This window comes from Anas acuta, chromosome 14 (genome assembly GCF_963932015.1).
Source record: "Anas acuta chromosome 14, bAnaAcu1.1, whole genome shotgun sequence".
NCBI lineage: Eukaryota > Metazoa > Chordata > Aves > Anseriformes > Anatidae > Anas > Anas acuta.
In genome coordinates, this window is record NC_088992.1 from 12,693,735 (window position 1) to 12,709,926 (window position 16,192).

At 51.1% G+C, this 16,192-nt stretch overlaps 2 protein-coding genes and 1 pseudogene across 2 annotated transcripts in view; all 3 read left to right on the forward strand.

Moving 5' to 3' along the window:
* LOC137864440 (protocadherin gamma-C5-like) overlaps window positions 1-16,192 on the forward strand; it is a 186,499-nt gene that overhangs the window by 91,737 nt on the left and 78,570 nt on the right. The gene's annotated exons all lie outside the window — the stretch shown is intronic.
* Window positions 67-8,948, forward strand: LOC137864448 (protocadherin gamma-A10-like). The gene has a single exon (XM_068698546.1). It carries the CDS (start codon window positions 268-270, stop codon window positions 2,821-2,823), a length of 2,556 nt encoding a protein of 851 aa, XP_068554647.1. The 5' UTR covers window positions 67-267; the 3' UTR covers window positions 2,824-8,948.
* On the forward strand, window positions 9,079-15,920 carry LOC137864453 (protocadherin gamma-A2 pseudogene; annotated as a pseudogene).

The window sequence follows — 16,192 nt, forward strand, 5'->3', positions numbered from 1 at the left end:
GAGAGGAGAGGAGAGGAGAGGAAGGAGCGGAGCACTGCAGCCAGCCCCGCCCGCTGCGGCCAGGCTCGCTCGCTCACTGTATCGGCGGTCGTACGGTATGCGAGTGTCCCCGCGGTACGGAACCGAGCTACGGAGAGTCCGAGGGGCCGACCAAAGCGGGCGGCGGCGGGGCCTGAGCCGAGGCGGGACGGAAGCGGGAGCCGAAGCTAGACCCTGATCCGCAGCTGCAGACGGAGCTGGAGAGGTGGCGGCGGGGCCGTGTCGGAGATGTGCGCGGCGAGAGAAGGGCGCTGGGGCCGGAGGCAGCGAGCTCTGCTGTGCTGCGTGTTGGTAGCGGCGTGGGAGGCGGCGTGGGGGCAGCTGCGCTACTCGGTGCCCGAGGAGCTGCCCAAGGGCTCTTTCGTGGGCGACGTGGCCAAGGACCTGGCGCTGCAGCTGCCGGCGCTCCGCGATCGCGGCGCCCGAGTGGTGTCGGCAGATAGGACGCAGTATTTTGCTCTGCATGCGAACAGCGGCCACCTGGTGACGGCGGAGAGGCTAGATAGAGAGCAGCTGTGCGATGGCGTGCAGCGATGCGTGCTGCGCTGTGAGGTAATCGTGGAGGGGGAGATGAAAATTTACAGGATCGAAGTGGAAATCACGGACATTAATGACAACGCCCCCAGCTTCCGAGAGGCTGAAAAGGAACTGAGAATGAGCGAGATGACACCTGCCGGGTCGCGCTTTCCCCTGATCGAGGCTCGAGACCTGGACGTGGGAGTGAATTCCCTGCAGAGCTACGAGCTGAGCGGCGACGAGCACTTCTCGCTGTCCGTGCAGGCGGGAGCCGACGGCGAGAAGCGTCCCGAGCTGGTGCTGGCCAAGGCGCTGGACCGGGAGGAGGCGGCGTTTCACGAGCTGGTGCTGAGGGCGAGCGACGGCGGCGAGCCGTCGCGGACGGGCACTGCGCGCATCCGCGTGTCTGTGCTGGACGCCAACGACAACGCGCCCGTGTTCAGCCAGGCGGTGTACGCTGTGCGCGTGCCCGAGGACGTGCCCGTGGGCTCCACGCTCGTCACCCTCACGGCCACCGACGCCGACGACGGACTTAATAGCGATATGAAATACTTATTTGAGAAAATCACTGACAAAGGCTTGAAGATTTTCCACCTGGATCCCGAGACGGGATCGATCAGGCTGTTGAGGAGCCTGGACTTCGAGGAAGAAGACTCCTACGAAATGGAGGTACATGCACGGGATACCGGGGAGCTTTTCGACACGGCTCTAGTCACAATCTCGGTGAGCGACGTGAACGATAACGCGCCCGAGATTTCGGTACGGTCGGCGCTGAGCGAGATCTCGGAGGACGCGCCGCCGGGGACGGTGGTGGCCCTGCTGCACGTGCAGGACCGCGACTCGGGCGCCAACGGCGAGGTGCGGTGCAGCATCGCGGAGAGCGTCCCGTTCCGCCTGGAGCGGGAGCTGGACAATTACTACAGCGTGGTGACGTCGCGGGAGCTGGACCGGGAGGAGGTGTCGGAGTACAACGTGACGGTGTGGGCGTCGGACGGCGGGTCGCCGTCGCTGCGGAGCAGCGCGGTGCTGGCGCTGCGCGTGCTGGACGTGAACGACAACGCGCCGGTGTTCGCGGAGGCGCGCTACAGCGCCCGTCTGCCCGAGAACAACGCCGAGGGCGCGCTGGTGCTGACGGTGCGGGCGTGGGACGCGGACTGGGGGCAGAACGCGCGCGTGCGCTACCGGCTGGCGGAGGGGCGCGTGCGGGGCGCGCCGCTGTCGTCCTACGTGTCGGTGCAGGCGGAGACGGGCGCGCTGTACGCGCTGCGCTCGTTCGACTACGAGGAGGTGCGCGAGGTGGGGCTGTGCGTGCGGGCGGAGGACGGCGGCGCGCCGGCGCTGAGCAGCAACGTGTCGGTGCGGCTGCTGATCGTGGACGAGAACGACAACGCGCCGCAGGTGCTGTACCCGCCGGCGTCGGCGGCGGGCGCGGGCTGGACGGGCGTGGAGCTGGCGCCGCGCTCGGCGGAGCCCGGCGCGCTGGTGGCCAAGGTGGTGGCGGTGGACGCGGACGCGGGGCAGAACGCGTGGCTGTCCTACGAGCTGGCCAAGGCGACGGAGCCGGGGCTGTTCCGCGTGGGGCTGCACAGCGGCGAGGTGCGCACGGCGCGCTCGCCGCTGGCCCGCGACGCGCCCAGGCACAGCCTGGTGGTGGTGGTGAAGGACCAGGGCCGGCCGGCGCTGTCGGCCACGGCCACGCTGACGGTGGTGCTGGCCGAGAGCGTGGCCGAGCTGCTGTCGGAGCTGGGCAGCGCGGCGGCGCCGGCCGAGCCCGGCGGCAGCCTGACGCGCTGGCTGGTGCTGGCCGTGGCGGCCGTGTCGTGCCTCTTCGTCGCCTTCCTGCTGCTGCTGCTGGCGCTGCGCCTGCGGCGCTGGCGCCGCTCGCAGCTGCTGCCGCCGGCCAGCGGCGCCTTGCGCGGCGTGCCGGCCTCGCACTTCGTGGGCATCGACGGCGTCCGCGCCTTCCTGCACTCCTACTCGCACGAGGTGTCGCTCACGGCCGACTCGCGCAAGAGCCAGCGGCGCTGGGCGGCCGACAGCTGCTGCAACACGCTCCCGGCGCGGCCGCCGCCCGACAAGGCCGCGCCGCTGCTCGGGGAAGACGCTGCCGGCGCCCGCGGCGCACCGCCCGACGCCCTCCCGGTGAGTCAGTCGCTCCGGACACCCCGACGCCCTCCGTCTCGGCTCTTGCCTCCCTTCCCGCTCATTGCCTTTGCCTCGGTGTTCTGCTTCCCCTCGCGATGTCCCAGAATGATAAGCCCTTATTAGCTGTTGAGATACAGTTGGAAGGAGAATATTGAGAGTGGTGCAACTGAATGCTGTAAATATAGAGGAGTGGTGTTGGGACGTTGGTTCTGCATCTGAATAGAATGTGTGATATGTGGTGATATTGTTTGGGCAGTGGTACGATTTTATTGTGAATACCAATTTCTGTAGTATATATTAAGTTTGATTTCATAATTTTGAGAATGCCTGCGGCAGTTTTGCACCATTTGATCCTGGTTTTGCTTTCCTGAAAGGCAACGCTAATCCTCTGGTGTTTTCTGTACAAAAACTGTGTATGCAGAGGTATGATACCTTAGTATAATACCTTCTAATACCTGTGAAAATCCTCATTAGTCTACGCTATCTGCATAGGGGTGTAGCATTTCTTCCTAGTTGTAATTCCATTTTCAAGCCTTTGTTTGCAGGAAGGTTGTGTTTCATATTTCCCGTTTTTTTGAGGACTTTTACATTTGAAAATGCAAAGTTTCTATTGCAGCAAATCCGTATCTCCCATTAGAACGTCTTATAAGCCATCTGGAAACAAGATTTTGTGTATAAGGGAAACCAATTGCTCACTAGACTTGTCATGAGAAAAGGCCCCATAGTAAGATAATTACATTTATAGTTTCATTTTCATTTGAGATATGCAGGGCATAGCATGGAAAAACTGAAGAGAGTTGATGAGCTTGTCCTCCTATGATGTCCCTACTGTACAGTGCAGAGGAAGGCTTAAGACCTGAGCTATTTCTTGGTGCTCTATGGAGGTGTTTTCCTGAATGCACAGAAGTCCATGCAGTCTTTCCTGTGAATTTCTCTACCACACTTTCTCTTTGAATGCTTTTTTTGCTTGTCTGATTTTATCTTTTCCGGGTCTTTTGTCTACCTGGGTAGGCTGAGTTATGAGCATAGCTGTGTTGAGGAATGTGATATGCTTTCATGGGCCGTGCTCTGGTGATGAAATAGGTGGAATTTTTCTTTCCATGTTAGAATATCTGGAAGGCAAGATGCATCTTTCCGTTAACCCATTCAGCACTCACTATTCTCAGTAACAGTAAATTCCAATAGTGAATTCTAATAATGAATGAGAATGCCTGCACTGTGTTTTAGTGGATTGGGATGGTCTTGAAACAATATTCAAGGACCTCATGTTTCACTTAGCTGCTTTTCCTTTCTACTCTGTACAACTGTTCTCTTGCTGCATGAAGATGGTTTGAGCAGAGAAATGTCTTTATATTCTTCTGTGCTGCTGTTTCAGTGTGTGTGGTGGAATAATGGCCTGGGTAACGTGTCTTTTTAGGCTTTAATTTGTGCTGCGTAATATTTGACTAGAATTGAAAATGTTGCATGAAGCATGAGATTGGATTCCTGTCCTATTTTCTTGTTCCTCTTCTGTCTTTTTCACGTTTTTGCTTTGTTGTCTATGACAAAATGCTGGAGAACCCTGAAAAGACTGGAAGATGTATTAGAGTTATAGGAGTGGGAGAGCTGTTTCTATTCCCAGTGTGACTGTTTAGTGCTGTCAGGACAGTCTTTAATATCCTCATGTTTCCTTAAAATGTCACTGGATGAAATGCTCTTGCCAGTGGCCTCCATGTGGCTAGAACTTGGATGTTGTGAATGGTGCAAATGAATGCTGTGAATGCAGAGCAAAGATGGTGAGTGGAATATTTTTTGTTTGTTTCTGTTTGTTTTTGTTGTTGTTTGTTTATTTTTTTTATTTATTTTTTTGCTTTTTGAATGTGGAATCAAGTAGCTCAACAGTGATATCGTTCAGTCAAAGGTTTGACTTCCTAATTTGTGCCAATTCCTGAAGCATTTATGCAGCATTTTGTTCTGATTTTCTTGCCCTGAAAGGCTACTTTAATTCTCTGGTAATAAAATGCATTGCAGAAAAACTGTGCATGTGGTGTTATGATGCCTGCGTATTATGGCTTATAATACCTGTGAGAATTTTCATTACTTCACTCCTATTTATTATAACTTTGTGCCAAATTGTTTCTTCATAGCTATAATTCCGTTTTCAGGTCTTTGTTTTCAGGAAGGTTGTGCTTCATATTTTCCTTTTCTGGCTAGGACCTTTATGTTTGCAAATGCGACATTTGAATTGCAGCAAATCCTTATCTGCCTTGAGAAGGTCCTATCAGGTATAATCAGAGAAATATTTGTTTATATGGGAAATGAAACAAAAGCTGACACTGAATCTGTCTTCATTGGTCATGAGACGTGGTATGAGAAAGTTCCCCGTAATATGGCCTTTCCGTTTACATTTTCATATTCATTGACTATGAGCAGGCCACCTCATGGAAAAACAGATGACAGCTGATGAACGTTTCTTAAAATGAAGTCCAGATGAATTCTCTAGGGCTTTGCTTGCAGCTTAAAACCTCAGTGATGTCTTGGTGGTTTAGGGAGGCCTTTTCCAGTGCAGAGAGAAGAGTGTGGCCCATGTCCAGTGATTTTCTCTACCACACTTTCTTTTTGAATGCTTCTTTGTACTGCAGGTCCAGTATTTTCTTTTCCTGGTGTTTCTTCCCTGCATGTAGGTTGTGTTGTCAGTAGCAGCATAGCTTTGTTGGGGAATGTGTTATGTGTCCATGTGCCTTGGCTATGTTAGCCAGTAGGTTTGTATGTCATCAAAGTCAGAGCTGGTGTGGAAGACTGGAGATACCAGGGTGTTTGTGTGTTCTCCTTTTTTTTTTTTTGTCTGGGGAGTAGATGTAAACATGATTTTAGTAGAAGAGGCATGTCTCCATGGAACAGCGCATATACTTAAAGCAGAGGGACATTTCCTTACTGATGTATTGAGGAGGACCCTGTCTTTGTTGCAGAAAGAATCCTCTCTGTCCCTTATCTCTTTAGGAGGCTTTAGATACTTGCAGAGAAATGTAGCTCCCTTCATGGTATACTTTGAAGGTGAGCTTGTACATTGTGCGTGAGATTGGGAAAGCTTTTGTTGAACTTTTCCTTTGGTGAGATTTGCTTGCAAATTGTGATGGTGAAAGAAAAGCATTGAAGTTATGAAGGTTTGAGGTAACGTGTTGAGGGAATGTTGTGTGAGGGGCTGTAGAAGGGCTGGTGGTCCTTTCTCTTGTTTTAGTTATTCCATTCCTCACAAAGCTGTGGTTTATGCTCTTTGAAGTCTGTCTGGTCAATAGTTTTTTCCTGTGAAATGTTATTGATATTATTGGGATCTTTCAAAGAGCCTTCTGTAGAATTCCTCCCCTACTGTCTACGTTATGTGGTCTACTACTATGAATACTGAAAAATATATAAATATAAAAAATATAAATGCATATAAACAAGCTGCATAACATTTATTTTCTTCACAATGTTAGGTCATGTTAATGTATTGGAAAGAAACGTCTTTAGAGCTGTCCATGGTATAGTCTCTGTGCACATTGTGAAGAAGTGGGCTGGGCAATTGGTCTTTTAATGAAGTCTGTCTGCCTGTTATGAATAGGGAAGGCAAACATAACAGCTGGGAGTAGTTCAAGAATTCTTTGTGTGTGATATTCTCTTGGTGGAAAGAGGATCCTTTGAACCCTGACCTCACAAAAATGGAGCTGGAAGTGGCTTTGATAACAGACACGTGCTATGACAACAGCTGTGTTCATAGAATCCTGGAATCCTTTAGGTAAGAAAAGACCTCTTAGATCATCTACCATTAAACCATGTCACTAAGTTCTACATGCTCACAACTCTGAAGACCTTCAATGTTGGCAACTCAACTACATCAATGGGCAGCCTTTGTGAATATTTCACAGTCTTTTCAGTGAAACACAATTCCCTAATATCCAATGTAAACCTCTACTGCAGCAATCTGAGGCCATTTCCTATTGTTTTATCACATGGTTCTTGGCAACAGGCTGATTCCCACTTTGCTGTAGCCCCCCTTTAAGGTAATTGTAGAACACGATTAGATCTGCCCTGAGCCTCCTTTTCTCTAGGCTAAACAACCCCATCTCTGTCAGCCGCTCCTAATGAGACCTGTCCTCTAGACCCTTCAGCAATTCCGTTGCCATGCTTTGGTCTGCTTCAGCACCTCAGTAACCTTCCTGTAGTGAGAGGTCCAAAACTGATCACAGTATTTGAGGTGCATCCTCACGAGAGCCGAGTACAGAGGGACAATCACTTCTGTAGTCCTGCTAGCCAGACTATTTCTGATACAAGTCCAGATGCTGCTGTATCTCTCGGCCACACTGCTGGCTATTGACCAATACTCGGAGGTAGCTTTTGGCCAGCCAGCTTTTGAGCCAGTCTTCTTTTCGCAGTCTGTAGCACTGCATGGGATTGCTGTGACCCAAACAAAGGACCCATCTCTTAGCCTTCTGGCCCCATAGACTTGCATATGTCTAAGTAGTTTAGCAGGTTGCTGACCCTTTTCTCATGGATTATGAGGTCTTCATTCTGCTTCCTGTCCCTATCTACCTGGTAGTCAGGGGATTGTGTACCCAGAGAAAAATAGGTCTTGTTGCTAAAGACTATGACCAAAACGCATTGGGGCGATCATCTCTTGTCACTGTGTTTCCCCTCCACATCCAATAACAGATGGAGCTTGTCTTTGGTCCTCCTTTTCTTGTTTTTGTATTTATAAAATAATTTTTGATGTCTCTAAGACCAATAGCCAGCTTGAGCTCCAGCTGGGCTTTGGCCCTAATAATTTTCACTTCATGCAACCTAAAACATCTCCTGAGTAATGGAAGTACATCCCTGGAATTTCATTCTATCTAATGTTGAGGCAGATTTTTTAAAAAAGGAGATCTGTAGAGTGACAGTGAAGTCCTTCATTTGTGCAATTTTCACATTTTTGCCTTGTTTGCTGTGGACTGGGCCTGAGTGAGACAGAGACCCCTAAAAAGACTGGAAGATCTATTAGAAAAGAACTTCTTTGATATATCTCTGTTTCAGTAAAGTGTCAGAGAATTATATGCCCTTTTCTTTCTGCTCTTACCTATGGTGAGAAGTAGGATGTTGTCCATGACACAAATAAAGTCTGTGACTGCAGACTAGAAAGGCCTAGAGTCTAGAAAATAGTTGGATCAGTGTACCTTTGGCTGGGGAATGCTCTGTTTTCATGCCTGATGCCAAGGGCTATGCCATTTCTGTTCTGATCATGGTGTTCCTGTCCTAAGAGGCAATGATGTTTCCCTGAGAATAAAGTATTTGGCAGAAAGTGCCTATGGAGTAGAGGTATCTGAGGTGAAAGGGTGCAGACTGGAGTCACCACCATTTATGAAGGTGAAGTCACAGAAGAGCAGAAGGGTACTGTGGGAGCAGGTGTTCCATTAAAGCAATAATCTAGGGCTGTAACTGATGCCAAGCTCTGATGTAATAACCGGTAGCCATGAATGTGAACGCTGACTGTGTAGAATGAGATCCAGTGATTCAGCATGACAGATTGAGGAAAATATGACTGATGCTTAATGCTCGAGATATTTCATGGTCTTCCTTTGGCTTTGTTTCTCAAATTAATGTAGTAGACGTGTTTGATAAGTGATGCCAAATTGTGCCCTCATCTTACACCTCTGTGTACACTGGCATGCTCGTGTCCCATGGTTCTCTGATACATTCAAAGTGAATGCCCTAGGTTTTTCTTCCGTTTTGTGGGTAGGCATTTTTCTGGAAAACCGTTTAAGTGAATGAAAGTTAGAAAAGCATCTTCTGGTGTTGTGATCTTCTGGACTGCATTTATAGTGGGGGAAACTGATCAGAGGCGAGTGCGCAGACTGCTTTGCTAAATAACAGGGATGTGGAGTGAGTGCCCAGGCTTCTCAGAGTACTGAAGGCACCTGTTGATTCCTTGATGTTGCACATGTACAGGGAGAACTGTTTTATATCAGTTGTTGACATTGAAACGACAGCACAAATTATCAACGAATGTTAGATTTAAATGAATGTAAAGTGTTGGAGAGACAAGGAAATATTCATTCAAGAAGGACTATAGAAACGATTTCTGGAATTCCGTGAAGAGACTGTCCTGACATATGGTGTAAGGGCGATAATTACTTTGAGGTCAAATTAAAACGTATAATTTTACCTGCAATGCAGTAGAACTACGATATAAAGAAGAGGCGGCTACCTTCATTCTGACCATGACGGCCATGAAGACCAGAATGAATTCCATCTTCTCCTCGAAGAAGAGAAGGCTTTGTGGAAGCAAGCGCATTGGCGCTGGGCCGTGTCGCAGGGGAATATACCGAGGCGCCGCGTCAACGGGGGCAGAAGGTTTCCGCGGAAGAGGCAGGGCGGCGGCGCTCGCTGTGAGCCGTGCGTGCAGTGCCGTGCGGAGGCTGCGGGCGCCGCTGTTCACCACGGAGGAGAGGAGAGGAAGGAGCGGAGCGCTGCAGCTAGCCCCGCCCGCTGCAGCCCGGCTCTCTCGCTCGCTGTGTCGGCTTTGCGGACTGCGAGCAGCCCCGCGGTACGGATCCGAGCTCCAGAGAGGCGGAGGGACTGGCCAAATCGGCCGGCGGCGGGGCCGGAGCTGGAAAAGGATAACGGAGGAAGAGCCGGAGAAGGAGTCTGATCCGGAGCCCTAGGCTAAGAGTCGAGCGGAGGGAGCTGTCGGCGGGCGTCCGGTGGCGGCGGGGCCGTGTCGGAGATGTGCGCGGCGAGAGAAGGGCTCTGGGGCCGGAGGCAGCGAGCGCTGCTGTGCTGCGTGTTGGTGACGGCATGGGAGGCGGCGTGGGGACAGCTGCGCTACTCGGTGCCCGAGGAGCTGCCCAAGGGCTCTTTCGTGGGCGACGTGGCCAAGGACCTGGCGCTGCAGCCGGCGGCCCTCCGCGATCGCGGCGCCCGAGTGGTGTCGGCAGATAGGACGCGGTATTTCACTCTGCATGCGAACAGTGGCCACCTGGTGACGGCAGAGAGGCTAGATAGAGAGCAGCTGTGCCGGCTGATGGAGCAATGTGTACTGCGCTGTGAGGTGATCGTGGAGGGGGAGATGAAAGTTTACAGGATAGAAGTGGAAATCACGGACATTAATGACAACGCGCCCAGCTTTGGAGAAGCCGAAAAGGAACTGAGAATGAGCGAGACGACAGCTCCTGGGTCGCGCTTTCCCCTGGTCGAGGCTCACGACCCGGACGTGGGAATGAATTCCCTGCAGAGCTACGAGCTGAGCGGCGACGAGCACTTCTCGCTGTCCGTGCAGGCGGGAGCCGACGGCGAGAAGCGCCCCGAGCTGGTGCTGGCCAAGGCGCTGGACCGGGAGGAGGCGGCGTTTCACGAGCTGGTGCTGAGGGCGAGCGACGGCGGCGAGCCGGCACGGACGGGCACGGCGCGCATCCGCGTGTGTGTGCTGGACGCCAACGACAACGCGCCCGTGTTCAGCCAGGCGGTGTACGCGGTGCGCGTGCCCGAGGACGTGCCCGTGGGCTCCACGCTCCTCACCCTCACGGCCACTGACGCCGACGAGGGAATCAACAGCGAGGTTAAATATTCAGTGATAAAAGTGACAGCCGAGCTAACAGACAAAGTTTTTCTGGATCCGGAGACGGGATCGATCAGGCTGTTGAGGAGCCTGGACTTCGAGGAAGGCGACTCCTACGAATTCAGGGTGCAAGCACGGGATAGCGGGGAGCTGTTCGACACGGCTACGGTCTCGATTTCGGTGACAGACGTGAACGACAACGCGCCCGAGATTTCGGTGCGGTCGGCGCTGAGCGAGATCTCGGAGGACGCGCCGCCGGGGACGGTGGTGGCCCTGCTGCACGTGCAGGACCGCGACTCGGGCGCCAACGGCGAGGTGCGGTGCAGCATCGCGGAGAGCGTCCCGTTCCGCCTGGAGCGGGAGCTGGACAATTACTACAGCGTGGTGACGTCGCGGGAGCTGGACCGGGAGGAGGTGTCGGAGTACAACGTGACGGTGTGGGCGTCGGACGGCGGGTCGCCGTCGCTGCGGAGCAGCGCGGTGCTGGCGCTGCGCGTGCTGGACGTGAACGACAACGCGCCGGTGTTCGCGGAGGCGCGCTACAGCGCCCGTCTGCCCGAGAACAACGCCGAGGGCGCGCTGGTGCTGACGGTGCGGGCGTGGGACGCGGACTGGGGGCAGAACGCGCGCGTGCGCTACCGGCTGGCGGAGGGGCGCGTGCGGGGCGCGCCGCTGTCGTCCTACGTGTCGGTGCAGGCGGAGACGGGCGCGCTGTACGCGCTGCGCTCGTTCGACTACGAGGAGGTGCGCGAGGTGGGGCTGTGGGTGCGGGCGGAGGACGGCGGCGCGCCGGCGCTGAGCAGCAACGTGTCGGTGCGGCTGCTGATCGTGGACGAGAACGACAACGCGCCGCAGGTGCTGTACCCGCCGGCGGCGGCGGCGGCGGCGGGCGCGGGCTGGACGGGCGTGGAGCTGGCGCCGCGCTCGGCGGAGCCCGGCGCGCTGGTGGCCAAGGTGGTGGCGGTGGACGCGGACGCGGGGCAGAACGCGTGGCTGTCCTACGAGCTGGCCAAGGCGACGGAGCCGGGGCTGTTCCGCGTGGGGCTGCACAGCGGCGAGGTGCGCACGGCGCGCTCGCCGCTGGCCCGCGACGCGCCCAGGCACAGCCTGGTGGTGGTGGTGAAGGACCAGGGCCGGCCGGCGCTGTCGGCCACGGCCACGCTGACGGTGGTGCTGGCCGAGAGCGTGGCCGAGCTGCTGTCGGAGCTGGGCAGCGCGGCGGCGCCGGCCGAGCCCGGCGGCAGCCTGACGCGCTGGCTGGTGCTGGCCGTGGCGGCCGTGTCGTGCCTCTTCGTCGCCTTCCTGCTGCTGCTGCTGGCGCTGCGCCTGCGGCGCTGGCGCCGCTCGCAACTGCTGCCGCCGGCCAGCGGCGCCTTGCGCGGCGTGCCGGCCTCGCACTTCGTGGGCATCGACGGCGTCCGCGCCTTCCTGCACTCCTACTCGCACGAGGTGTCGCTCACGGCCGACTCGCGCAAGAGCCAGCGGCGCTGGGCGGCCGACAGCTGCTGCAACACCCTCCCGGCGCGGCCGCCGCCCGACAAGGCTGCGCCGCTGCTCGGGGAAGACGCTGCCGGCGCCCGCGGCGCACCGCCCGACGCCCTCCCGGTGAGTCAGTCGCTCCGGACACCCCGACGCCCTCCGTCTCGGCGCTTGCCTCCCTCCCTGCTCCTTGCCTTTCCCTCCCCACTGTCGTTCCCCCTAAAATGTTACTGAATTATAAGCCCTTATTAGTGATCGACATATATTTCGAAGCTAATTATTAAGAGTGTTTTAATTGAATGCTTTGAATGTAGAGTGAATTTGAGATCTTGGTCCTGAATTTGAAAAGAAGGTGTGATTAGTGGTGATATTCTTTGAGCAGTGGTATGATTTGATTGTGAATGGAAATTACTGTAGCATATATTATGTTTGATTTTATAATTTCGACCATGCCTGCAGCATTTTTGCACCATTTGATCCTGGTTTTGCTTTCCTCAAAGGGAATGCTAGTCTTTTGATGCTATAGTATTCTGCAGAGAAACTGCTTGTAGAGCTATGATGTCTGTGTATAATGGCTTCTAATACACGTACACATAAAAATCCTCCTTAATTCACCTCCTTAATCTGCTTTGTGCTATAGTGTTTCTCCCTAGTTGTATTCCATTTTCTGATCTTTCTTTTCAGGAAGCTTTTGCTTCATATTTTGCATTTCTCGATTCGCCTTTTATATTGTAAATTCGAAGCTAGTATTGCATCAATTTGTTATTTCCCTTGAGACGTTCCTATAAGCCATCATGAGACAAATATTTGTGTGTAAGGGAAATGAAACAGAAGCTCAAACTGAATCTGTCTTCTGTGCTCTCAACACTTATATTCATTGGAGATATGCAGGCCATATCACGGAACAATGGAATAGAGCAGATGAATATTTATAGAAATGAAGTCCAGATGAAAACTGTAGTGCTTTGCTTGCAGCATGACACCTGCGTCATTTCTTGGTGATCTTGGGAGGCATTTTCCTGCGCAGAGAGAAGATTGTGCCACATTCACGGTGGCACAGGTGACACCTTTACCAGACTTTCTCTTTGAATGCTTCCTTCTGCTGCTTGTTTGATTTTTTTTCCTAGTCTTTTGTCTGTGTGTGTAGGTTGAGTGATCAGTACTAGCACAGAGCCTTGTTGATGAATGTGTTATGTGTACATGGGCCTTGCTCATGTAAACCACCAGCTGAGTATTTGAGTTGGAGCTGGTGTAGAAGAATGGAGACATGAGGGTACTTGTGCATTTTTGTTTGTTTGTTTTCGTCTGGGTAGTGGATGTAAACATAAAGTTAGTAGAAGAGACATGTCTTGCGTGGAACAGCCCATGCTCTAAAAGGAGAGGGACATTCCTTTACACATATATTTACGAAGATCCAGTATCTGGAGAATGTATCCTCTCTGTCTTTCCCCTTACCTCATTAGCAGGCCTTAGAAGCTTGCAGAGAGATGTAGCTCCCTTCATGGTATACTTGGATGGTGTGGTTGTGCGCAGTACTTGATACTGGGAAATAGTCAGTTGAACTTTTCCTTTGATGAGACTTGCTTGCAAATTCTGAGGGTGAAAGTATTGAAATTGTGGAAGTTTTGAGTTGTCAGGTTGGGGGAGCATTGTGTGAGGGGCTATAGAAGGACAGATGCTCCTTTCTCTGCTACTTTTGTTTATTTCATTCCACACACATCTGTGGTTTATGCACTTTGAAGTCTGTCTACTGATTAGTTTTTGCCTGAGGTATGTTATTGAGCTTGTATTGGGATTTTTGGGTTATCTTCTGTAGAATTCATTCCCTACTGTCTACCTTACATGCTCTAGTACTATGAATTCTGAAAAACATCCACGTGTATAACCTAGCTGCATATCATTTATTTTCTTCTTAATGTTTGTATTACATCATGATAACGTGGTGAGAAAAAAATTGTCTGGTGCTATCCATGTTGCATGTGAAGAAATGCACTGGGCAATTGGTCCTTTAATTATGTCCTTCAGGCTGTCACGAAGAAGGAAGGCAATCATAGCATTTGGGAGTAATTTGGAAATTCTTCCAGCAATTATGGAGGAATTGTATATGTTTATGTGGTTTAGTAGCAAATCTTTATCTCCCTTGAGAAGGTATTATAAACCATCTGAAGACAAATTTTTGTGAATAAGGGAAATGAAACAGAAGCTCAAACTGAATATGTCTTCAGTGCTCACAAGATTTAGCATGAGTAAGGTTCCCACATTAAAGCCTTTACATTTACAGTTTCATATGGTATGAGCTTGTATTGGGATCTTTGGGAGAGCCTTCTGGGGAATTAATTCCCTACTATCTACTTTACATGCCCTACTACTACGAATGCTCAAAAATGTTAATGTGTATAACTTAGCTGCATTTTGTTTATTCTCTTCACAGTGATTATATTACATCCTGATAATGTGATGAAACAAATTGTCTTTTGATGTGTCCATGGTGTAGTCTTTGTGAATGTTGTGAAGAAATGCGCTGGGTAATTCATTCGACCTTAGATGATCTCCTTTGCTGAAAAGGGAAGGCAATCCTAATAGTTGGAAATAGTTTGGGAATTCTTCATGTGTGAATGTCTCTTGCTAGCACGTGGAGCCTTAGAGCACTGATCTCTGAAGAATGGAGCTGGAAGTGGTATTGCTGGCAAACATGTGGTATGCCCAACCTTTTCCCTAGCATTGTTAAGTTCACCATTAACCCATGTCTCTAAGCTTTTTGAAAATCTCCAAGGACAGTGATTCAACTACTTCCCTGGGCAGCCTGTTCCAATAATTCACAACCCTTTGAGGAAATACATTTTTCCTAACATCCAGCCTAAACCTCCCCTGGTGCACCATTTAGCCTATTTCCGTCTCCTTAACACTTGGTGCTTGGGAGAAGAGGCCAATCCACACTTTGCTGTGGCCCCCTTTAAGGTAATTGTAGATCATGATAAGGTCTGCCCTAAGTCCTCTTTTCTCCAGGCTCAACAACTCAGGTCGCACAGATGCTCCTTGTAAGTCTACTTCTCTAAACCCTTCCATAGCTCCGTTTACTCTTATTTGGACATGCTCTAGCAACTCAGTGTCCTTCTTGTAGTGAGGGGCTCAAATGTGAAGACTGTATTTGAGGTGTGGCCTCACCAGAGATGAGTACAGAGGAACAATCACTTCCCTAGCCCTGCTGGCTGGAATATTTCTGGTACAAGTCAGGATACTGTTGGCTTTCTTGGACACGTGAGCATACTGCTGGTTCATATTGTCATCTATCAACCAGTCCTCAGAGGTTTCCTTCAGCCTGGCAGCTTTCCAGCCACTCTTCCCCCAGCCTGTAGCACTGCATGGGGTTGTTTGAACCCAAGTACAGGACCTGTCACTTCGCCTTGTTGAACCACATACTGCTGGCCTCAGACCATCAGCCCAACCTATCCAGATCCCTCTGCAAAGCCTTCCTATCCTCAAGGAGATCAAAACTCATGCCAAACTTGGTGTCATCTGAAAACGTAGTGAGGATGCACTCAATCCCTTCATCCAAATCTTGATAAAGATACTGAAGAGAACTGGCCCTGATACTGAGACCTGGGGGTCACCACTCCTGATCAGCTTTCAACTGCTAACCACCCGTTTGAGTGGACCACAACAATTAGCCAGGACTGATGATGGAAAGTGGCTTGGTGAGAGCTTTGGCCAGTTCCCTCTGTACCCTCATGTGGATCCCATCTGGCCCCACTGACTTGCATAGGTCTATGTACTTTAACAGATCACTGACCATGTCCTTGTGGATTATGAGGGCTTCATTCTGCTCCCTGTCTGTAACTAGCAGGTTGTGAGGGGATGGGGTACCTAGAGAAAAATGGACTTGCTTCTAAAGACTGAGGCCAAAAAGGCTTTAAGGAGATGATTTCTTGTCACTATGTTTCCTTTCACATCTAAGAAAAGATGAAGAGTCTTCTTACTCCACATTTTCTTGTTTGTGTATTTATGAAAACATTTTCATTGTCCTTAAGAGCATTAGGCAGAATGAGTTCCATCTGGGCTTTGTCCCTTCTAATTTTCTCCCTGCACTGCCTCACAATATCTTTATATTCTTACTGAGTGTTTCAGGTGCATCCCTTGAATTTTACTTTACATAGTATTGGGGCAGATCAAAAAAAAAAAAAAAAAAACAAAACATTTGTAGAGTTGCAGTGAAGTCCTTCACTTGTTTAATTTTCACATTTTTGCCTCATTTTCTGCTTCTGTCTCAACTGGACATCAGTGTGCCAGAGAACCCTAAAAAGATTCTAAGATCATTTAGAATTGTTGGACTGGGGAAGCCGTTTCCTTCCAGACCTTGAATGTTTTTCATCCTGTGGAGAGAAATACTTTGAAATATTTCTCTTTCAATAAAACGTCAGTGAACGATGTGCCTTGTTCTTTCTTGTCTGACAAATGGAGAGAAGT